Source organism: Eurosta solidaginis, chromosome 4, assembly GCF_040869045.1.
Source record: "Eurosta solidaginis isolate ZX-2024a chromosome 4, ASM4086904v1, whole genome shotgun sequence".
NCBI lineage: Eukaryota > Metazoa > Arthropoda > Insecta > Diptera > Tephritidae > Eurosta > Eurosta solidaginis.
Window position 1 is genome coordinate 46,160,086 of NC_090322.1, and position 25,536 is coordinate 46,185,621.

The following is a 25,536-nucleotide window of genomic DNA, read 5'->3' on the forward strand; positions in this document are numbered from 1 at the left end:
AAAGAATAAAAGTAAATGAAGGTAAATAAATAAATACTTCTCTGCTTAAAAAGTACAAGTTTACCTTCAGGACTTCAAGTACTTATTGAAATATTTAATGCGTATGTGCATTCTACTTCTGAAGAAGAGTTTCTTTACTTCTAAAGGAAGGTCTATTCCCCCGCTAAGGTTAATGAGCTTATCGGAAAAACGTTCCATTCCGAACACTGATTCTCCATTAAACCTTTGAAATAAGCGTTCTAATAAATTATTTTTCTTTTAAACAATTCTGACGCTTTTTTGAGCCCTCCATGCGATAACTCGTCTATCCATGTAAAAGTACTATCGTGCGATGCATTAACTAACAAATTTAACCTTCTTATGATATATCCGGCTAAATATTCAATACCGTCCTCCGCCAACTCATCCAAAACATCATCACCGAATCCACGAACAAGCTCGATTAAGAACTCGTCCCGTTGAGCTTCTTCAAAATTGTGTGAATTGACTTGAATATCACCCAATTCGAGCCATTCAGTATCGTTAGGTTCAACGTTACCCCTTCCTCTTCCCAAAATTTCAGTATTTCGTGCTATAAAAGTACGGAAATAAATTACTACTGGAACGTTACAATGAGTTTTATTAGGTTAGATGCTACCTAATAAGTACTTGCGAAGCCGGTACTTAAACTGTAGCGGGCTGGGGTGATCGTGCAGTCCCCCTTTGCTTCTCATCGCATTGAAAAAGTTCTAGTATATCTTGATTGAGCCTGTACGTTACCACATATTGCATCCCGTACTGGCAGGTTACGTATTCGTACAAGCCTTTGAGGCTTGCATTTGTCATCAATATTCCCTCTTGAAACGGCAACAGCACATTCCTACCTTTTACAATGTTTTGTCCGAATATATAACTCATCCTGTCTAGTATGATTTCCTGGTTTGCAATATCCATGCCATACGGTTTTTTGGCTGCGGTATTGCTTATTGTGCTCAACTTCGAGATGAGGAGATCAAACCAGTCGTTTACCAAATCAAAAAGTTCTGCCGTTTCGCAAGGATTTGTTATTTCTTTGCCAAGTACGTAGCACCATAGTACAGGTCTACACCTGTAAACCTGTACTATGCGTAGCACCGCCTTATGGCACAAGCTACAGAGTGAGAAAATAACTCCGCCGCTAATTTAACTAATAAAATAAAAAATAATAATAATAAATAATAACGAATTTTTTTTCATATTTACCGAAAATTCCCCAGACACGCATGAACATTTCTCATAAAAGCAACACCTTCAACGAAAAACTACACTGTTCGGGGGTACAACATTGTTGAAAATTTTTCAGATAGTCGAATGACAGAACAAAGAAGAATTTAGAGCGAGACAATTGACGGCTTACTTCACCTGGTTATTCCACCATGGTGTGGGTGAACTAGTTACCTCCGTCTTGTAGGGCAGGTAGAAGCATTAGCGAAAATGCAACCCTCCCGTGTATTTTGTTGTTGCCGATTGTACATAAACTGTCAATCGTTCTTTCAGTTTCCTCTGTCAAAAGTGATGGAAGAAGAAAAATGTCACATGTAATTTTCGTCAACAAAGCCAAAACAAAAAAAGAAAAAAGTTGGTTTGCTGATGAAGCTGGAGGAAAAGGGCATTTATAATGGAAAATAAAGGTAATTAGCTGATTTTTAAATGATATATATTTAATTTATTGTTATTATTTATTTACATATAGCAGCTGAATCACTTCTTCAACGTTTCCATCGCATCAACTCTTGGTAATTCTATACGACAGCATGACACTGATAATATGCGTCCATAAATATCGAGAGAGGTGTTAAAAGACGCGCATTAACCTCGACAACAATAATCAGAAGGCGGAGGTAAATTATTTTGTGTTGGACAAGAGATATTTGCAAAAGAAATTGTGGGCATAAGTGTTTTGCGCAGATATAGTTTTGGTCTCCAAACCGGTGTTGGACCCACCCAGATTAATTTTTTATAAGCGCGGCCAAAGGCCGCCAGTGCAAATACACTATGGGTCCCACCCCGGTCTCGAAGCACTCCGGGGTCATTTTTCGGTTTTTTGGGAATATCTTTTGAACGAGCTAAAATTTTTCTTTTCCGACTTCGGATTATTGTTATTGGATTTGGTGCTGCATGTTATCTTGCACTCAAAGAAATGGAATATGATAAGAAGTTTATAGATTTTCTGTCGGAACGTTTATATGATCGCATCACTTCAAGATTATCACATGGTATATGTAATGGTGATCCAGAGCAAAGGTATAGTGGTTTATTAAATTTATCATTACTTATGGCCTTAAAAGATGTGGCGTTGTCTAGTGCCTCAGCATGTACTTCTGCATCACTGGAACCTACGTGCGATTGGAACTGATGAGGATTTGGCACATAGTTCAATAAGGTATACGAGTTTACCGTACTGAATTGTTTAGTTAATTTGAAAGTAATTTATTGTTAAATTTTTATAGATTTGGTATTGGTTGTTTTACCACCATTGAAGAGGTTGATTATATTACCGATACCTGCATCAAACATGTCGAACGGTTACGTGAAATGTCTCCATTATGGGAGATGGTTCTAGAACAAATTGATTTGAAAAATATCCAATGGTCGCAACATTAATTTTGTTTATGATATATAAATAAGGGACCGTTTTGTATTGTATGCATCTTTTAGTGTATGTATTTATATTCCAAAGCAGTTTAATGTAAAGTGAGATACAACTTTTTAGGAATTATATTGTTCCTACTTTATCTGCCTAAGGTTGTTATTTTGTAGTATTAAAATTACTTATATTGGGAAATGCTATTGCTAAATTTTTTTTGTAGTGGACCTTATTTTCAATACATGTATGTATGAATGCTAACGTTACTGTCTCCAAGAGATGTTGAAAATTTGGGATGAGATTGTATATAAAATGCTGAGTTAATAGTATGTTCATGAATAAGTACTGATTTATTTTAAAATTTCATGTATTTTGTAAAGTAAAAATTAAGTTATTTAATAACCTAATAAATATCGAAGATACATATATACATAATAAGGTTTAACGTTGGAAACTCGTCGTGTCGGTATTTGAGGTGCAGATTTCTTTGAAGGATATGTACTCCATGTCTTTAGATGTAAACTTTTTTAATTAAAAAAAGCACGGGTGTGTTGAAAATTTCAAATGAGTCGCTCTGCCACAGAACTTTCGGGTTCAGCGCCATTGCATGGTTGTTTTGATCCAATTTTTCTTTTGGCTCCTCTGTTCGGAACCGATTTTGCTTTCGGTGTAATTTTGGATACTAGTTCGGTTGTAGTACTGACTTCATTTACGGTTCCGGGGTTTCCTTCTGGCTCTAGCCAGGAGGCTTTTGTAGCAATTTCGGCTTTAGGTTGGATCTGGTATCGGTACCTGCTACGGTAAAAGTTCGGCTTGGAATATTTCCGTTTTCAACTCCAGTATCGGTTATACCCCAGTTTTTTTCTTGTCACCATATGGATGATATAAATAATCCAAAAGTAAATCTATAGCATGTAAAACATAATTGTCTAGCAATATTTTCTCTTCGCAAACTGTTTGTGGCCCTGATAAGGGCCGCTTTTCGTAGGTATAATTGTTTAGCATTTTTTTTTTTCTCTTTGTTGACTAGTGGTGGCCCTGATAAGGGCCGTTTTGCGTATACTTGTATAGTATATTTTCGCTCTTTGTAAACTAATGGTGGCCCTGAAACTAGGGGAGGTTACTGCATCTGGGTTTCACGGCTTATTCGTGGTACATCATGCATATCCGTTTGTGTGCTGCAGCTGTTCCGTGCGAAGTATTGACCTTTCGCTCCAACGGTGTCACTTAAAAAAAAGCGAACATGTAGAAGGGACTTTATTATTTATCCTTCGTCCTTCCTTCACGTTGTAGCGGCAAAAGTATTGTCCGATATTTTGGTAGATAACTGTAGGAATGACCGTTGGGGACGATTAGACAACTTCCGCTTTTTACAAACTCTTGATTATTGTAAATTTTACCAAGTAGCGCAACTAACAGCTGATCGGTGAAAATTCGCACATTCACACGCACAGTTCTCGACTCAGTTTCAAAAACAAACTACATTATTTAACTCAAATTTTAAAGTGAGACAATCCTTACGAATTTATGTATATAGAATATATAAGGCGTTTTTGTTGTTATTAAAACAATAGTTTTATTTTTATTAAAGCTTTTATCATTTTTTTTTTTTAACTTTAAAAAGACTCCGAACACCATTCCTTCATTATATGACATTCAACTGCCTAGTCCACTGCCTTCCACTCTATTCGCAACATAACCTCTATTTAAGTTGCCAAACTATATAGTAAACAATGCTCTTGATTAGCACTGCTAAGTCATACATAAAATTATATTATATTTTTTATCTCACAACATTCGGGAAACAATATTTACATCAAAGACGGTAAATATAGCGATGGAGTGGAGTTGGGCATCAAATCTACTCTCTGAGCTCCCACAATAAGGTGACAGGCCTAAAAATGGAGCTAAAAAATTAAGCCATTTTAGGGAAGCTAACGCCACAAGCTTTTTCCCAATTTTTCCTCTTCCTTGATCTTGCGGGGTAATTCTTTACTTTAGCTCACAACTGCAAAAACTCGTGCAAAAATATCGGGAGAGGTGTCAAAAAAAAGCGTTTTGGACTCAGCGCGGCGAATCTGAAAGCGAAAATTAAAAATTTTATTTCTGTCAAAAAATATTCTCAAAAAACTGAAAAATGGCACCGGAGCGCTCCGAAACCGGGGGTGGAATCCATAGTATTTTTGCGCAGGTAATAGTCTAGTTGAGGGGTCGACTTTTGATGCGCTACCAAAAATATCCAGAGAGGTGTCAAACGACGCGTCTTGACATCAGTATTAATAATTCGAAGGCGGAAAATAAAAATTGTAATTCGTTCAAAAGATATTAACGAAAAACCGAAAAAAGACCCGCGGGTACCTCCGAAACCGGGGGTGGGATCCATGGTAATTTTGCGCAGAACACCTTTCTGCGTTGGCGGCCTTCGGCCGCGCTTATAAAAAATTACCATGGGAGACAAAATCTATATCCGCGCAAAACACTTTTACCCACAGTTTTTTTGTGGGTACCCAACACCATCAAAATTACAACAGCCACATGAAAATTTTCAACTTTGTAAATTTATCTGGAAAGAAATAAAATTTTTAATTTCCGTTTTCGGATTCGTGGTCCTGGGTCCAAAGAGCGTCTTTTGACACGTCTCCCGATATTTTTGGACGAGTTTTAGTAGTTGTGAGCTAAAGTAAAGAATTACCTAATAAATTTTCACATCAAAAGTAAATAAACAAAAAATGTAAACATAAACAAAGTTTGACATTTTATGACCAACTTCGAATGAAAAAACATGTAAAATGCAACTCTGATGCTTTTATCTGGTTATTGTACTATGCATCCGGGTTAAGAAAACTAGGGATACCACTTTCGATAGTCTGACACTATAGGCGCTGTATGAAATCACTGTATGACGGTGTGGAGCGTGATGTGAAACAAAAAGGCCTGGCAAAATTATTCCTGGTTTTTCAGTGCAAGTTTAAAGGGCCAATTAAACTTCCTTAACCCTAACGCCATAGTCGTAACCATACCCATATCCATAACCATCTCCAATGTGATCGATTAGTGGTGCATTTACCTAAAAATCGTGAAAATTTCTTAAACATGACGAAAACGCAAAAAATTAAAAACATATTCATTATATTTATTTGCTGACCACTTTATGGATTTTTTTTTATAAATGTTAGTTTTTTAATAAGCTGATGCGGTCTGATGTGCGCTAGTGCAAGAAAAAAAGATACGCTTTTTCTCCACTTAACTCCCTACGTTTCGCCAATCTCCTTGGCATCCTCAGGGGCAGGATATTGAAAAGTTGGAAAAAATGTATAATCTAAAAACATTAAACAATAACAAAAAATTTTTTTAAATTTGAGTCACATAACATAATTTATCTGTACCATCAATGTCAGGTACATTGTCAACATATTCCACAAAAAATAAGTCCGTGAGTCATAACGTATCCAAAACAATGAATAAAATCTACAAAAAGTTATTAAATTCACCTACTCAAATATTCTTAGGTTATGGATATGACGAGAAACCAAAAACCAATTAGTTGGCTATGGTATGGTTATGGCGTTAGCGTTATGGTATGGCACCATTAATCGATTACACTGATTTCCATAAGGTTGGTTCGATCAGCTGTTTTATCTGGTTATGGTTTTATGGTTATAAGTCCTCATTAATTGGCCCTTAAACTCCATTAAAGTAGACTAGAGTTTAACCCTGCCACTGTCACTTCGGCCGCTTAAGCTGAGATGAGCAGCAAAATTTTATGTTATCAAACAAAATGGCAAAGTTAAGGTCTACTCAACTTTAACTAGTGGGGTAAAACTCCCACTGAATAACCGGGCATTGATTTCAAAATCCGTTAAAAACAGCTGATCCAACCAACCTTATGGAAATCAATGGGCGCTTTAAGCGAACACGACTGTTGTGATAACTTGTTGAACGTACTGTTGAGTATATATGATCAACTCGAAACGGTTGAGACGTCACGTTTCCTGTTAATCTGAAAAATTTTTAGACATTTCCTTTGATAAAATTTTAAAGGTTAGAACACTTATTACCTTACATAAGATAATCTACACGATAATCTTATTACCTATTTCGATTACTTCAATTTCTTCATTCTACGAAGACAATGCTTCTTGCACATGTTAAATACCGTATGCTAATTTCTGAACAGCAATTCTTCGTTACTTCGATCCATCTTTGGAGCTCCCTTCCAGCTAGAATAAGACAAATAAGTAATGTATTACATTTCAAAAAAGTGTTAGGCAAGGTGCACATGAGGCTAGGCGTCATAGACGCGAACAAGACATGTCATGTAGCTACAATTCCTCCTTGGCGGCCACCGTGGTGTGATGGTAGCGTGCTCCGCCTACCACACCATATGCCCTGGGTTCGCACCCCGGGCAAAGCAACATCAAAATTTTTGAAATAAAGTTTTTCAATCAGAAGATAATTTTTATAAGAGGAGTCGCACCTCAGCAGTGTTTGGCAAGCGCTCCGAGTGTATTTCTGCCATGAAAAGCTCTCAGTGAAAACTCATCTGCCTTGCAGATGCCGTTCGGAGTCGGCATAAAACATGTAGGTCCCGTCCGGCCATTTTGCAGGGAAAATCGAGAGGAGCACAACGCAAATTGGAAGAGAAGCTCGGCCTTAGATCTCTTCGGAGGTTATCGCGCCTTACATTTATTTTTATTTTTTTACAATTCCTCTACGCTTCAATATCTGCATACGTAGCTATTCCAAGCGTCGCTACAAAAAGAAAAATATTTCTAAAAAAATTAAACAAATTAATTTATGCTGTATAATTGCCATTATACAAAAGTTGATTGTGTATAAAATAAAAAAGGAAAGTTATCAACGCCGCGAATAAGTGAAAAAAAGATATTTCACAAGCTTGCAAACGAAAAATTGTAAACAAACTTCTTCTTGCTCTTTTCTAGGCGTATTTACGCCTAGCGACCAACATTGCTGTACGCCTAGCTACATGAAACTTTCATGCTTTGTCGCTTTCATGCAGCTGACGCCTCGTACGCAGCTCTCCATTCAAGTACATATGTTCGACATCAAAGGGTACAGATTTCGCCTGCAGCGTCTAATACGCGTCTATGACGCGTAGTATCGTGTGCACCTTGTTAATCTTGTTTTACTACTGACACCTCTCCTTCCTCAACTTGCTCCCTTTAATGATTTCGTATCACTTTTGCTCTCCACCTTGCCATCTTCTCTAAGGATAGAACCTAATAATTATTATCCTACTACCACTGCAAATCCTCTTTTATTCTTATTTCTGTTATGCGTCCCTAGGCTAAGGTCAATAAATTTATATTGTAACCAAAATATCTTATACCGGTTTCACAGAGAAACTTATTCGAATCAAAATCCTATGTAATGAAATAATTAAGTTTCCCCTTTCATACAGGACCTTTTGCTTCATTAAGCAAACCTCTGTCAGCAGACCCGAAAAAATATTTCGTGTGTACAAAAAAAATAGTTAAATTGGAAAGCATCCGTTCCTTCTTAACTATAAATACAATCAAAACAAAATGCATACGCAACTACCCATAGATGTTGCACCTAACCGAATATGTGCCATTTTCAAAAAAGCCTTATTATCTTTTGCAGCTAAAATAAAATTGTTAATTTTTTCGTGAATTATTGAACATAATTTATTTTTGATTGTCATTTCTTACATTGACAATAAAATTCGAAGTACCAAGCAAAACCGACTGTATTTTTCACTCGATTAGGCATTCAATTAAGCAATAATGAGATAATTAAGAATTTGTCCTTTGTATGGAAGATTGAGTTCAATTAGGACTTTAATGTAGAAAACTTGACTAGTTATTTCATTAATCATCTGTGTGAAATTGGCATTAGTTTACAAATTATCTATTGTTTATTAATTACATTATTGAAATGTTTTGGAATTTTTGCTTTTGTTCTCTTATGCTGTTCTGACAAGCACTATAAAATAATTTTTCCAAATTGTTGTGCCAGGAAAAATTAAATAAATACAAACACAAACACAACTGTTACGTTCCAATGAAGCGTGATCCAGATGCGGATAGAAATTTGAAATGCAAATGCAACAACAAATTTATCCATATGGTTCACATTGTTGTTGCAATTGCATGTTAAAGGCGAATTAATGGTGACCATAAAGCCATTACCAGGTAAAACAGCTGATCGAACTACCTTATGGAAATCAATTGCCGTCTTTCAGTGAGTTTTACAGCTCCGGCTCACGCTCAATTCTCACGGGAATGCTCTGGATCATTGAGAGACTTGAGAAGCAGATGCCGTGAAATTTTCGCACACGTGAAATGTGATAGGCAGATATCGCCGCTGTTTTTCATTTAACTCATACGGCGAAAGGCTAAGCAGCGACATCCATTTTTGAAAAAGAAGGTATATTAAAGGCCGCGTTGCCAACCTAAAAAGAATTAATTAACAAATTATCTGGCTCACAAATTGAACCAGACTTCTATCTGGATTTATCTGGCTCAAATCGTTGTTGTTGCATTTACTTGCAAAATTATTTATCTGGCTCAGGATTTGGCCACCGGATGATAGCTAATGTAATTGATTAATGGTGTGTTATGGAAACGCATCTACTGTGGAAGCAGTAAGGAAGGCGGTCGGCATGATATGTTGGTGCACAGTGGCTAGTCATTGTCGGCTGGGGCGGGTCCTTGCCAACCCTACTGTTCCTGCGCCATAAACAGAAAAATGTTCCTATCATGCCTATCAAAACGAGCAGCTGTCAAATTCAAAACAAACCCGACAGAAGCGCAGAGACCGACTCAAAACGCTTAAAATTCAAAATTAAAACGACATCCGGTCGAACCGGATGCCACGGACAAACCGTTGACTTTCCAACATTTAAAAAAAAAATTCAAATTCAAAAAAAAACTGTCAAAAAAAGAAACTAACGATCAAAAAAACTAACCGAACCGGAAACGACCGGTTACTAAATCTGAAAAATGAAATAAAAAAAGCTGAAATACAAAGACAAATAAACAAAAGGGAAATACACAAAAAGGGCCGAATATACAGAGGGGCGCCGCGGGTGGTGTTGCGACGCCCGGTGCTTTAACCCACCCTCAAATAACCATGGCCACCGACGCACCTATAATTTCGGTGGCCCCTTACCTGTCTTACCTTATGCCTTCTAAATAATTGGCGACGCCAGCATTCCCATTTCAATTACAAATTTATTTATAATTCATTTTCATTACGGCTTATTACTTAGGATTATGATTTAATTTATATAAGTTTACAGCTAGGTACATTAAAGTGAGCGAAATGATGCCGTACAAAAAGGAGGTTCACTAGGAGTGATTAGTAAGAAAAAAAAGTATGTACATATATTCATTCCTTTTGATATAAACTTGATTTAGATCCAGGTCATATTTACTTTGGTACTGAATTCAAAAAAAAAGTAGACCATCCCAATTGGAGGGTAGGCAGGGGTATACATGGAAGCTTCCTTATACCTGCTCACTTTGTTGTGGGCATATGTCGAATAGCATTGTTTTAAATGAATATGCTTAAATATACGTAAGGACAGACCTATTTGTTCTTACAAATCTCTCGTTTTAAACCCCGAACTTTCTTCAAAATACCCTGAAACATATGCAGGTTAGAATTGACCAATAAACGTTTAGCGTTTGACGCAATACTTCAACGTCTGTACTTAAGATTTACATTTTTATTTAGGTGTACGGTGTAAATTAGGCTTTTATTTAAAATTTAAAATATATAAAAAATAAATAAATACTAGGCGCGCTATACCATCGGGGAAATACAGACCGACTTTCCTAAATTAATCATCTAAAACATGTTTACTTGCGAAGTTGAAAAATACAGAAAACTCCAATATACATATGTATGTATGAATACTCTAATTTTCAATAAGAACAAATAAAAACAATCTGACACCTTTTAAATATTATATTTAACTTTTACATTTCAAGTATGTGTATATAACATACAAATTGGCATGTCTAGTCCTTTAAGGCTAAATATACATACATAGTCAAGGTATTTATCATCATGCATATGCATCTGATATCAAATCTTTAATTGTATTTATCTTGATTTTAAATTTAATAATCCGAAATTTCCAAATTGGGTATGCCTTCTTGGTTGTCTTTCGTTAATGCAAACCTTACCTAATCTTAGTCAGAAAATTCTATACGAAATTGGCATAGCCAGGACATATGCGAAATTTTATTTAGGGTTACCACAAAGCATAGCATTAGTTTTGCGTATTTAACGCAAAGGTACAATAGTGGTGGAATTCAAACGTAATACAACGGCTGGCATTCTCCAGCTGACTAAACTTAGGCAAGTATTTCATAAGGGGGGGTTGCATACATATGTGCAACCTAAGTGGTCATATGCTTATATGTACATATACCCCTACTCACTACGCACCTTGGTACATTTTCTAGGTGGCTGCACTCGACGCGCACTCTAATGGGGCATATGTCTATATATGCATATAACTATACCCAATTTAGGTAGCTAATCATACGTGTAAATGGGTGGCGATTAGATGTAAATAGTGTTAGTGTCGTATATCATGTTTCGTGTGCCCACCCTTATGTACGTGTACCTAGGAGTGTATGTAAGCTCCACTCAAGGGGCTTTGGAACGGACTCACCCCTTTATGTGGTTATTGCGGTAGTTGTTCTGGTTGAGGTGGCCGGCTCTGGGTGTGCCCGGCTTATTTCGTTGGGCCTATAGGTAGCGGCCTTTGCTGCTGCGGTTGAACTTGCTGTTGTTGATGTTGCTGATACTGCCGATTCAATTCATTGGCTGTTGTTGTTGAATCTTACCATTTGTTATTTGTGCCAATACGTTCATGTTGCCAAAGACCGTTTTACGTATTCAATACAAAATCGATTTTATAAAGTTGCAATTAATTCAAAAAAAATTTCCCCGGTTTGTTGTTGTTGCCGGTTCAACGGGCCCATGAGCATATAAGGTGTTTGCCACAGGTGGTTGTAATTCTACTGCATCCACATTCATGTACACATAACCGCTTGCAAATGTGTGAACAAATTTTTCAATTGTAGTGAGACTCCTCGCTGTTTTTAATGCGTTCAGCAAAATTCGTATATTTTATACTTAGTAAGGTATGATTGATTGAACATAAAATGGAAGTGCGGCTTTTTATAGTTAATAGCAAAGAAATGTATTATAAAACTATTGCCAAATGTTGTCCTTTTTGATCACTTTTATTTTCCTGCAGATTGATTGATAACGTTGCCGATATCTTTCTGTAACTTCGGTAATATTTTTTTTTTTTTTTACTTTTTCTGCAAAGATATAGCAAATATCACTTTTCTGGTGTGTATCGGGCGGAAACTCATGCTAGCAGAGAAAAATTTTTCTTCCTCATGGCCGGTCTGTCTGTTCCCTTCCTTTCGATATTTTTCTTTCTATCGCCACTTTCACCACATCGCTAGGTGTGTTCGCGTGAACACGCTCCCAAGGGGATCATGGCCGTAGACCGCAGCAGCAGACCGTAACAAACCTGCTTCGCTTAGAAGGCCCGACGATGAAGCGAACAGGAACCCGGATCCTCTGTGGGAAGCTACTGCCAGGGATCTCCGACGACAAGCAACGTGGGGCACGACTCACCCCTGAGATAAGAGTCTCAAAGTCCTACTACGAAGCTAGCCGGGCAACATAGGTCTATCAAAAAAAAATTAAGTCAAGTTGGGAGTAATTTCTGTTTCCTAGTTATACGGGCTTTGCGGCAATTAGACATTTGTTATGGAGAACTCGTCAAAACTCCAAAAGATGATTCCTAGAGGTTATCGCTCCCATTGGAATGCAAGACAAAAAAAAGGTGTAGACATTTTGATCTGGAGAACTCGTCCAAACTCCGAAAGATGATTCCTAGAGGTTATCGCTCCCACCGGAATGCAAGACAAAAAAAAAGGTGTAGACATTTTGATCTGGAGAACTCGTCCAAACTCCGAAAGGCTAGTCCGACCTAAGCGTGGACTGCCAGGGTGTTCACGGTCCTCGGTGAGTACGCGTGTGAACAACCTATGAGGTCATTGCTCGGGGAGAATACTGGGCGAGATGTCCCCGACCGCCAAAACGCCCAGACAAAAAAAAATTGTAAGTTTAAAATAAAAAAAATCAATTAAAAAAAATCTTGGTAAAAAAAAATTAAAAAAAATTACCATTACTCCCGGAAGGGGTGTGATGAGAATGCTGGCATCCCCTTCGAAGGCAGTAGGACTACCGGCAAAAAAATTTTTGCTCAAAAAAAAAACAACACAAACTCATTCATACTCGTCCCTAGTGCTCCCAACCGCAACGCATAAGGGGGTCTTAAGGACCTGCCTCTGGGACTGGTTGGGACCACTAGGGTCAATTTCCTACACACACAGGTTGGTCCCAACACACCCAGCCGCAACGCAGAGGCGGTCTCTTGGACTCGCTAGTGGGACTGGCTGGGGGTGCTGAGGCCTCCCGATCATTCACCCGGGACACCCCTCCTGCCTCCGCCGCTATGGGTGGAGCGCTTCAAAGGCCGCTCCCCAGACTGGTGGGACAGGAAGAGGTGCCGCTTGGGATCCCAGCTCAACCCGTCACAATCCAGGTGGCATTCTGTGGTACCACCGGAGACGTGGCTGAGCTGGGGTCCTACTATTCACTCACACGCTCACTCATACTGGACATCACAAATTCGGCATAAAAAAAATTTTATTGAAAAAAAAATTTTTACATTAAAAAAAAATTGAAACCCAAGTTAGCGGACATATTATTACCAAACCGACTAACGGACAACATTCCGGGAAAAAAAACCCCAAAATCTACAAAAAAACTTAAGTGCGTGCAGCACTGCCTCATCGGGTGAATACAAAATCCCGATAACTGACGTTAAGTCACGTGGCTCCGTCAGCCACTGCCCCCGATGACCAGCCCGGACAACCTGATCCGTCTAACCATCCCACCGCAACGTAGGTGGCAGCTCTGTGGCTGCTCACTCGGACTGGTGGGATGGTCAACCTCACAGGTTGACCCGACTGACCCCCGCGGTCAGCGCTTCAGGCGCCACGTTGGGCGCCATCTGTTATGGAAACGCATCTACTGTGGAAGCAGTAAGGAAGGCGGTCGGCATGATATGTTGGTGCACAGTGGCTAGTCATTGTCGGCTGGGGCGGGTCCTTGCCAACCCTACTGTTCCTGCGCCATAAACAGAAAAATGTTCCTATCATGCCTATCAAAACGAGCAGCTGTCAAATTCAAAACAAACCCGACAGAAGCGCAGAGACCGACTCAAAACGCTTAAAATTCAAAATTAAAACGACATCCGGTCGAACCGGATGCCACGGACAAACCGTTGACTTTCCAACATTTAAAAAAAAAATTCAAATTCAAAAAAAAACTGTCAAAAAAAGAAACTAACGATCAAAAAAACTAACCGAACCGGAAACGACCGGTTACTAAATCTGAAAAATGAAATAAAAAAAGCTGAAATACAAAGACAAATAAACAAAAGGGAAATACACAAAAAGGGCCGAATATACAGAGGGGCGCCGCGGGTGGTGTTGCGACGCCCGGTGCTTTAACCCACCCTCAAATAACCATGGCCACCGACGCACCTATAATTTCGGTGGCCCCTTACCTGTCTTACCTTATGCCTTCTAAATAATTGGCGACGCCAGCATTCCCATTTCAATTACAAATTTATTTATAATTCATTTTCATTACGGCTTATTACTTAGGATTATGATTTAATTTATATAAGTTTACAGCTAGGTACATTAAAGTGAGCGAAATGATGCCGTACAAAAAGGAGGTTCACTAGGAGTGATTAGTAAGAAAAAAAAGTATGTACATATATTCATTCCTTTTGATATAAACTTGATTTAGATCCAGGTCATATTTACTTTGGTACTGAATTCAAAAAAAAAGTAGACCATCCCAATTGGAGGGTAGGCAGGGGTATACATGGAAGCTTCCTTATACCTGCTCACTTTGTTGTGGGCATATGTCGAATAGCATTGTTTTAAATGAATATGCTTAAATATACGTAAGGACAGACCTATTTGTTCTTACAAATCTCTCGTTTTAAACCCCGAACTTTCTTCAAAATACCCTGAAACATATGCAGGTTAGAATTGACCAATAAACGTTTAGCGTTTGACGCAATACTTCAACGTCTGTACTTAAGATTTACATTTTTATTTAGGTGTACGGTGTAAATTAGGCTTTTATTTAAAATTTAAAATATATAAAAAATAAATAAATACTAGGCGCGCTATACCATCGGGGAAATACAGACCGACTTTCCTAAATTAATCATCTAAAACATGTTTACTTGCGAAGTTGAAAAATACAGAAAACTCCAATATACATATGTATGTATGAATACTCTAATTTTCAATAAGAACAAATAAAAACAATCTGACACCTTTTAAATATTATATTTAACTTTTACATTTCAAGTATGTGTATATAACATACAAATTGGCATGTCTAGTCCTTTAAGGCTAAATATACATACATAGTCAAGGTATTTATCATCATGCATATGCATCTGATATCAAATCTTTAATTGTATTTATCTTGATTTTAAATTTAATAATCCGAAATTTCCAAATTGGGTATGCCTTCTTGGTTGTCTTTCGTTAATGCAAACCTTACCTAATCTTAGTCAGAAAATTCTATACGAAATTGGCATAGCCAGGACATATGCGAAATTTTATTTAGGGTTACCACAAAGCATAGCATTAGTTTTGCGTATTTAACGCAAAGGTACAATAGTGGTGGAATTCAAACGTAATACAACGGCTGGCATTCTCCAGCTGACTAAACTTAGGCAAGTATTTCATAAGGGGGGGTTGCATACATATGTGCAACCTAAGTGGTCATATGCTTATATGTACATATACCCCTACTCACTACGCACCTTGGTACATTTTCTAGGTGGCTGCACTCGACGCGCACTCTAATGGGGCATATGTCTATATATGCATATAACTATACCCAATTTAGGTAGCTAATCATACGTGTAAATGGGTGGCGATTAGATGTAAATAGTGTTAGTGTCGTATATCATGTTTCGTGTGCCCACCCTTATGTACGTGTACCTAGGAGTGTATGTAAGCTCCACTCAAGGGGCTTTGGAACGGACTCACCCCTTTATGTGGTTATTGCGGTAGTTGTTCTGGTTGAGGTGGCCGGCTCTGGGTGTGCCCGGCTTATTTCGTTGGGCCTATAGGTAGCGGCCTTTGCTGCTGCGGTTGAACTTGCTGTTGTTGATGTTGCTGATACTGCCGATTCAATTCATTGGCTGTTGTTGTTGAATCTTACCATTTGTTATTTGTGCCAATACGTTCATGTTGCCAAAGACCGTTTTACGTATTCAATACAAAATCGATTTTATAAAGTTGCAATTAATTCAAAAAAAATTTCCCCGGTTTGTTGTTGTTGCCGGTTCAACGGGCCCATGAGCATATAAGGTGTTTGCCACAGGTGGTTGTAATTCTACTGCATCCACATTCATGTACACATAACCGCTTGCAAATGTGTGAACAAATTTTTCAATTGTAGTGAGACTCCTCGCTGTTTTTAATGCGTTCAGCAAAATTCGTATATTTTATACTTAGTAAGGTATGATTGATTGAACATAAAATGGAAGTGCGGCTTTTTATAGTTAATAGCAAAGAAATGTATTATAAAACTATTGCCAAATGTTGTCCTTTTTGATCACTTTTATTTTCCTGCAGATTGATTGATAACGTTGCCGATATCTTTCTGTAACTTCGGTAATATTTTTTTTTTTTTTTACTTTTTCTGCAAAGATATAGCAAATATCACTTTTCTGGTGTGTATCGGGCGGAAACTCATGCTAGCAGAGAAAAATTTTTCTTCCTCATGGCCGGTCTGTCTGTTCCCTTCCTTTCGATATTTTTCTTTCTATCGCCACTTTCACCACATCGCTAGGTGTGTTCGCGTGAACACGCTCCCAAGGGGATCATGGCCGTAGACCGCAGCAGCAGACCGTAACAGGTGCCATACCATAACGCTAATTTCCATAAGGTAGGTGTCATTGTGAATGATGACAAAGTGTGTTATCTTATCTGTCAACTGCCTGACAGGATGTTCAATATGGCTACTTTTCAGCGTTTTGACAGGCTGTTAAATATGGCGGCGCCTATCTTCAGTGGGTGATAGAAAGAGATACAGAATGATACAGCGATAGTCAAATACGAATCAGGCGATCCAATCACTTTGGAATTTTGACGTTTATGCAGAAGATATCACACTTAGTCACCATTCACAATGGTAGGTGTGATCAGCTGTTTAATCTGGTTATGGATTTATGGTTATAAGTCACCATTAATTCGCCCTTTAAAGCTGCAGACATTGGTGCTTTATCGGTAACGGTAACAGCTGATTCGACCAACCTTATGGGAACCAATGCAATCGATTATTGGTGCCGCTAAGGTCGTAACCATATCGTAGCCAACCAATTGGTTTTTGGTTACCGTCGTAGCGATAAACAGCTGATTACGTTAGGGATACGACATGCGGCACCAATGACTCCCGCTTGAAGCCGGAGTCATTGGTGCCGTATGTCGTATCGCTGTATCCGTATCCCTAACGTAATCAGCTGTTTATCGTTACGACGGTAAACCAAAACCCAATTGGTTGGCTACGATACGGTTACGACCTTAGCGGCACCAATAATCGATTGCATTGATTCTCATAAGATTGGTCGAATCAGCTGTTAAAAGGTTACCGATACGGATACCGATAAAGCACCAATGTCTCCAGCTATAATCTCTATCCGTATCTGGATCACGTTTCATTAGAACACGAGGAATAATTGTTGGCAAATATGACTTTTGCGCAGGCTAGTTCACAAATTACGTATCGAATTACTTCGACTCAATTAGAAAGCCATGTTGATCGATAGTGCTACTAATTTCTAGTAATGTTGGCCGAACTCGTGATTTTTGAGGAACAATGTTATCTGTGATTGTGACCTCTCAGTCACAGCGGCTTTTAACCGTGACTGTGACTGAAAGAAAAAACAAATAGCACGCCAACAGAATCAGTTTTGATGATTCTATACGACTGCATGACACTGCTAATACGAGTTCAAAAATATCGAGAAAGGTGTCAAAAGACGCGTATTGACCTCGACAACAATAATCCGAAGGCGGACAATAAAATTTTTCTGTCAAGAGATATTTGCGAAAGAAGTTGAAAGTAATTTTCATGTGGTTATTGTAATTTTGAAGATATTGTGATACCCACAAAAAAAAAATTATGAACATAAGTATTTTGCGCGGGCATAGTTTTTTCGGTTTTTCGTTAATATTTTTTGAACGAGCTAACATTTTTATTTTCCGCCTTCGGATTATTGTTGTCAAGGTCAATACGCGTCTTCTGACACCTCACTCGGACGCGTATTAGCAGTGTCATGTTGTCATATAGAATTACCTCAGTTTTATATTTTTCCCTGCGGATTGTGTTGCGAATAATAAACTCTGCGTGATGTTTTGGGACATCTACTGTTACTCAGTCGCAGCTTAAGTTACTTGCTCATTGTATTGGTTCATAGCAAAGAAGCGATTTGCTCCTGCGATGAGAGCTATGTTTGAATCTGTGATTGGTAACGAGAAAAAATGCTGTCACAGGCAATCAGTCACGAATATTCCTTGTAAACTGTCGCTGAAGTGTACTGTGATATTTCAGTAGCTGTGACAAAATCACAGGTACACGGATATTTGCCAGCTCTAATTTCTAGTTGAGTGTAATCTTTAGGAGTTTGATACTGATGTTTATACTGCTTAATTTTTTACAACTTTAAGCGGTTTTGGAAACTGATTTTCAAGGTTAAATACTGAAGATTATCTTCGGCTGCATTTAGCAAGTATGTTTGAAATTGATTTGATAGATTCTGTTCGTCGTTATCCATGTCTGTATGACCCCAATATGGACAGAACAAGACTCATCGTAGATATGGCTTGGAAAAATGTTTCTCGTGAAATCAAAGTAGATGGTAAGTAGATTTCGTTTATGTATTTTAATGTATTTATTTAATTTTAATATATATTTTAGTGCAGATGTGCCGAAACCGGTGGAAATCAATGCGTGATAAATTTATCAGACATTATAAAAATCCTGATCTAGATCATATATCCCCATGGCCACTTATGGAACATATGTTATTTTTAAAAGATTATATAGCAATCCCTATCCCTAATAAGTATGAATATAATAACATGTGCCGTAAAACTTTACTTACTTAAACGCATCCGATGTCGGAGAGAATCTCAGGTGTCCGCTGTAGTGTGGTAGCATTTAAAAAAAATGTTTTGGAACAAGTGCAGAATACATACATTTGTCAAAACAAAAAATAAAAAATCGGACTTTATAGAGATTTTTATGCTGATTCCAACGGCATATTTCTTTTTAGGTGCAAATGAAAGGTTTGGGGGTAAGTCCATGTCAAAAGGCGAAATTATGAATTTTTCAAATCAAAATATCTCCGAAACTAGTGGATGGATTTCAAATATTAAAAAATCGAAAAATAACTTATAAAAATACCTTTCATCTGATGTATATATATCTTTAACTTTTCTAGTCTTTATTTGCCAAAAATTTTAAAAAGCTCTTTTGCATTCGTGAACGAGCTGATATTACCTTATAACTCTTATGTTTATTGTTATGTTAGCTGATCCAACACTGGCTGCGCCATGTACAGTAATTCTACGTAGAAGACCTTTCTGCATAGGCGGCCTTCGGCCGCGCTTATAAAAAATAAAACTGGGCTACGCCATGTCAAGACCGGGTGTGTGGTATAAGCGTGGCTACCGCCACGGTTGTTGTTGTGATGTCCTTCTGCATAGTACACCCTTCTGCGCAGATTTTTGTGAATATATAAAGCAGAAGGGTGTACTACGTAGAAGGACATCACCACATACCCGGACTTGTCATGGCGTAGCCCAGGGTTATTTTTTATAAGCGCGGCCGAAGGCTGCCTATGCGGAAAGGTGTTGTACGCAGAATTACTGTACATGGCGCAGCCGGTGTTGGTAATATCAGCTCGTTCACGAATGCAAAATTTTAAATAGTTTACCTTTGACGTATATTTTAGCAACAAAAAATTAGCAATGTTATACATTATGTATTTTTGCAATTAATTAATACAATGCATAAACCCATACATACACAAATAACATCATATGTATACCTACATCGATACAAATAATTGAACTCATATGACACCTTTGTTTTTCGCCCCTAAATAATCAAGCTATACCTTCTCATATAAAGATATATATACCAAATTAAAGGTAATGAAATTATCTTCAACGCGGTAGTATTAAAGTATTTTGTCAATAACACATTTTTCGACTTATGATAAGTTAGCAATCATTTTCCCATAAAAACAATTTTTTATAGAAATTTCTTCTAAATATAGATGTTTTATATATCAAACAAAACCTTGTTTTATTACCTATCTAAAGACGTTACAATTTTCAAGATTGACTCAATAGTTTCAAAGATATTTTGTTTTAAAAAAATGTAAAATTTACCTTTTGACGTGGAATTACCCCTATAGTTATTATTTGCACCAAAAAAATGATACGGTTGAACTCACCATAAACACCACTACCGATACTCATATAAATTTTTTTAATTTGACAAATGTATGTATTCTGCACTTAAGCCAATGTTTTTTTAAGCAGGGTCGCTCCGCGGCAGTGGTTTGGCAAACACGCTAGTGTATTTCTGCCATGAAAAGCTTCTCAGTGAAAATTCATGTCTTGCAACTGCCGTTCGGAGTCGGCATAAAAGATGTAGGTCCTGTACCGACATTTAAGGAGGCGTTTCTATAAGGCTACCCAAGTAAAATTTAACACAATATGTTTATATTAAAATTTGTATTGTTTCAGGGCAAGGGAAGAAAACGTTTCACAAAATGAAATCTCTTCTTGCACTAAAGACACACAAGACGAAATGGATTGCATAGATGATAAAAATATAAGTCAAGAATTGAGTTTCGTGTATGATGATGGGCAAGCTGAGCAAGATTTTGATATAGAAAAGCAGGAATATTCACTTCAAACTCCAGAACCGCACGAAACAATTAGTTACTTTAAAAGTGATAATGAAGGAAATGATGAAGCAACGACAACTCGGAAAAAGCGTTTTAAAGAGTCTTCAGAAAAAAACGCAAGAGCAACATTTAACTATAGCAAAAAGAAAAGACAACTATTTCAAGAATATTCACCTAACAAATATGATACACTTATTGGTACGATGAATGAGTACATAAGAAATCGCATTAAAGAAGATGAAGAGCAAAAAGGTAACGACGACTTTTTTAAAGTTTTAGATACATATCTAAAGAAATTGCCAGAAACTGCACAAGATGAGTTGATGGCTAAAATATTATTGAAAGTGTTAAATAAAAATAATTCGAACTAAAATATCGAGATCTTTTAATGCTTTTAATGCAGTGATTTGAGTACACTGCAACTTCCAGATGAGGATATACATATATCCAATAAACAAAATAACTAAAATGTAAGGCGCGATAACCTCCGACGAGATTTTAGGCCGAGCTTCTCTACCAAAATAACTACAACATTTTTTAATGCAGCTTTGACTTGTGCACAAATTATGCCTTGCTGCTTCGTTGTAGCTTTGCGGCTTTCTCAACGGTCAAAGTTGAAGTATGGCGTAAAATTCAATCTATGCCGGCTTCAAAGCTAAAACAGATGCCTTAAGTCGGATTTACATAAACTATTTGGTTTGATTGCGCCATTATATAGCAATGAACCGCCTTACCGCTTTTATTGCTTTGAATCGCTCAAAGCGTTTATGTAATGCGCCTGAAAGAGGGAGTTATTCTAAAGCGATTAATTATAGTCACACAAAAAAAGGAATGAGTCCGAATCTGCATATTCCACTTGTAGATCTGGTGGCGAAGAATTGCCACGCCCGCAGCGGGTCAGGGGGTCAGAATATACCCGCGGTAGGTATGCCTGTCGTAAGAGGCGACTAAAATACCAGATTCAAGGGGCTGTGTAGCGCAACCCTTCAGGTTGCAGGGCAATATATAGCTTCTCCAAACCCGATTGTCAACCTCACCTATCCGCGGCGAATCCTGTTTCACTAACAGACGAGACTCTGGCGACCCCAAGCTCCTCATGGAACTTGGGGGTGGAGGGGAGGGATGGCCTGAAGGTTTAAGGTGGCCATATAAATCGTTCCCGAGATGGTCGGGCTAGCACCTTAACGGTGCTGTGTTATCGATACCGATTACATCGATAACACTCCCCAAAGCCTTCGAGGAGCAACCTTATCGCTACAACAACAACAACAAGAACTGCAACGAGACTAAGTGCCTCGGGCAGCTTGAACGCAATCCATACGGCCGTAGATGCGTAAAAAATTAAATACATGACGCGATAACTTCCAAAGAGATTTTAGACCGAGCTTCTCTTGCAATTTGCGGCGTGCTCCTTATCTGCAAGGCAGATGAGTTTTTTTTTTACTGAGAAGATAGTCATAGCAGAAAAACACTCGGTGTGTTTGGCGAATCACCAGAGGGCGATTCCGCTTACAAAAACTTTTCTGACTGCAGAAACTTGTTTCCAAATTTCACAAACTTAGGTTCACCATACCACGGCAGCCGCCAATTTCCATGGTAGTATAGCTGCCAGATCACTGTGTGCTGAAGTAGTAGCCACGAGTAAAGCAGGAGAAACGCCGGAGGAAAATAACTGAGACTGACAAGCAAGCTGCAATTTAAGCTATAATCTACCATCGCTCAACATCTTAAATTGTTAGAGTGTAAGCAATCCCTGGAGAGTTGGGATAGGGAGAAATATACATCTTTAATGGGTCCCTGTGCATATGGGAATTGATGGAAATGAAAAAGCAGATCAGCTAGCTAAACTGGGCACATCGCTTGAAGCTGGTAACGTAGACGTTCCAATCATATTGAGCGAAATTAAAAGAAGGCGAGAAATGCGCATATCGACCAGGCAGCCAGTTCTATGTACCGGAGCGCCTTGGGATTTTGACCCAACAAAGGGCTGTCATTTCAGTGTAATCCCATTTAATTTAGCAGTGTCAAAACTACAACAACCGAGCAGGAAAGTCGTGGAGCCAAGCGTAGGGCTTCAAACTGTCGAAGATCAAGTGCAGGTCTCACAGCCTTAGATTAACAAACTTACCTTTATCATTGAAAATAGGGCACTGTAGGCTGATGATGCGTGTTCTGACTGGACACTGCCTTGTGGCATCACATGCTTTTAAATTAGTCATTGTGTAGTAATAGCAAATGTAGGAAGAGCGGGTTAGAGGAACCAACGAGTTGGGGGACGTAGAATATACCCGCGGTAGGTATGCCTATCTTAAGAGGCGACTAAAATACCAAATTGATTCAAGGGGTTGTGTAGCGCAACCCTCAAGGGGTTGCCAGCGCAATATATACCTTCTCCAACCCAATTGTCAACCTCGCCTACCTGAGGCGAATCCTCGAACAGTACTCGTTGTGCTAGACCTATCAAAAGCTTTTGATACGGTCAACCATGACACGTTACTGCAAGACCTGGAAGGGTCTACCCTTCCCCCATGTCTTAAAAGGTCGACCGCAAATTATCTGGGTGATCGGCAGGCATCGGTGCAAGTTAGAAACGAAACATCAAAACCAAGAAGAATTGAACAAGGGGAGCCACAGGGTGGTGTCCTATTCCCACTTTTGTTTAATTTCTACATATCAAAGCTACCTTCGCCACCAGAACGAGTTACTATCGCTTCCTACGCAGATGACTGCACAATAATGGCCACAGGCCTAGGCCCACAGATCGATGAGCTTTGCAACAGAATAAACGGCTACCTCCCTGATCTCTCCAGTTTTTTCGCCTCGCGAAACCTGGCATCACCGACTAAATCCTCCGCGACCTTATTTACAACATGGACGTGCCAAATTTCAACCATTTTGAACATCCACGTCGATGGCACTACGCTAACGACTGTCCTACACCCCAAAATCTTGGGTGTGACAATTTGGTGAGCATGCAGCCGCAATTGTACCGAAAATCCATAGCCGTAATAAAATCCTCAAAACCCTTGCTGGCAGTACTTGGGGAAAAGACAAAGAAACGCTCATTACCACATACAAAGCAATTGGCCAGCCGATTGCATGCTACGCGTCCCCTATATGGTCGCCAAGCCTAAAAACTACTCACTGGAAGAAGCTACAGGCTTGCCAAAATACTGCTCTCAGAACCTCCACGGGCTGTCTTCTTATGTCCCCAGAGCACGGCCTACATAATGAGGCGCGAATACTCGCCATCAGGGAGAGAAATGAGATGCCCAGAAACCTGGGAATTCCAACAGACATCTGATTGATGAGCCAACACCGCCCAGGGGCTTGAGGAGTCATCTCCGTAAGCATTATGAGGAAATACGGCACCTGAGAACTCAGCCGTATGAAGCCAAAAAACACAAGCAGGTCCTCAGCGAACTCCACAAACGGTTGTCGGACCTTTATGCCAGGAATTGCCCGGTGAATCCAGTACTCAAAGAACAGTACCCAAAACTAGCGGAAGAGGAACGCATACTCCCAGGGAAACACGAGTCACTCTAGCTCAACTTCGTTCTGGATACTGTAACAGGCTAAACTCTTACCTATCCAAAATCAACCCCGACATACAAAATGTATGCCCCGCGTGCAATGTGTCCCCACATGACACCAACCATTTCTTTAATTGTAATGTGGAACCAACGCCTCTAACACCCCTCTCATTAGGGTCCACCCCTGTTGAAACTGCAAGTTTCTTTGGACTCCCGTTCGAGGATATTGATGACAATTTGTGATCGGTCGCACCTATTGGGTGGGGCGAAGCACTGCTAGAGCAACAACAGCAAGAGGCGAATCCTGTTTCATTAACAGCCGAGGCTGTGGCTACCCCGAACTCCTCATGGATCTATGAGGTGGGAGGGCGGTATGGCCTAGAAGGTCGCATGTGGTCATAAAAAATCGTTCCCGAGATAGTCGGGCTTGGTACCGGATCTGCATCCGCCAAAGGACCATAAACTTGATAACACTCTCCAAGGCATTCAGGGAGTGTCCTCATCGCTACAACAACAATAACGAACGAGCACGTTTTTTCCTCGTGCCCTGCGCTTGCAAGGCTAAGACTTAGTAGAAGAGGCACAAATAACAGACCTAGAAGCAGCAAGCAGCATAGGTCATGGAAAGCTTTATGAGCACGGATCTATTTTATAACATAGCTCCTGGTTTCTGATAGGGTTTTTCAGTTTGACCGTTGATCAAACTTCTAGTAACACTACGGACCAGCCAGTGCAACCTCATCGCATCTAGTATTGAAGTTTCCGAATTTTTTTTTTTCTTGACGAGTAGCCACTTTGGTCTTTGATATGACGAAATAATTTAATAAAATAATACAGTTTATAACCTCTAATTGGTCTTACCTGCTAATCTTAATACCTTTTAAGATGCGTATATTCACGATATTAAAACGATTGTTAAGGACCTTACATATCCGCGGATAGCCGTACCCGATTTTAGGCGTAAATTGCAACGAAGCCATAGATTAGATTGATACGAATCTTTTGCTTACGCTCTCATATTTTCGCTCTCACGAGGGATTTATCTTCTAGTTGTTGCTGGCAACAAAATCACAGATAAATCCCTCCCGCCAGCTGAAGCGGGTGCCAGAAAAAAAAATGTGCCAGCCAAAACGAAAAACGTGCCAACAATTTTGGTAAACTTTAGTTTGACCTACAACTGTAGAAAAGCGTTCAAAAATTATGGGAAAAAGGATAAAAATGCTTGTTTTAGTGTAAGTATTATTAGTTCGAAGGCGGAGGGTAAAAATTATTTCCCATTCAAA

General features: G+C 38.9%; 1 protein-coding gene and 2 long non-coding RNA genes across 3 annotated transcripts; 2 read left to right on the forward strand and 1 right to left on the reverse strand.

Annotated features, from left to right (window-relative positions):
* The first annotated feature begins 1,899 nt into the window (after positions 1-1,899).
* On the forward strand, positions 1,900-2,777 carry LOC137247871 (uncharacterized). The gene is made up of 3 exons (XR_010951919.1): positions 1,900-2,262; positions 2,323-2,401; positions 2,469-2,777. It is a non-coding gene; the product is annotated as an uncharacterized lncRNA (long non-coding RNA).
* A 3,770-nt stretch (positions 2,778-6,547) lies between these two features.
* LOC137249699 (uncharacterized) lies at positions 6,548-25,190 on the reverse strand. Its single transcript, XR_010952488.1, has 3 exons — positions 25,115-25,190; positions 6,664-6,825; positions 6,548-6,605 (listed from the first exon to the last, which is right to left on the reverse strand). It is a non-coding gene; the product is annotated as an uncharacterized lncRNA (long non-coding RNA).
* LOC137247872 (uncharacterized) lies at positions 18,397-21,093 on the forward strand. Its single transcript, XM_067778808.1, has 3 exons — positions 18,397-18,656; positions 18,716-18,863; positions 20,557-21,093. The coding sequence occupies exons 1-3, from the start codon at positions 18,530-18,532 to the stop codon at positions 21,089-21,091; spliced, it is 810 nt and encodes a 269-aa protein (XP_067634909.1). The 5' UTR covers positions 18,397-18,529; the 3' UTR covers positions 21,092-21,093.
* Positions 25,191-25,536: the final 346 nt, after the last annotated feature.

Excerpts from the sequence above, each read along its gene's own strand:
- LOC137247872 (XM_067778808.1), top strand. The coding sequence starts at position 18,530 with ATGTTTGAAATTGATTTGATAGATTCTGTTCGTCGTTATCCATGTCTG. Across the intron at positions 18,657-18,715 it reads TCGTGAAATCAAAGTAGATG|TGCAGATGTGCCGAAACCGG; the intron begins GTAAGTAGATTT and ends TATATATTTTAG. Across the intron at positions 18,864-20,556 it reads GCAATCCCTATCCCTAATAA|GGCAAGGGAAGAAAACGTTT; the intron begins GTATGAATATAA and ends GTATTGTTTCAG.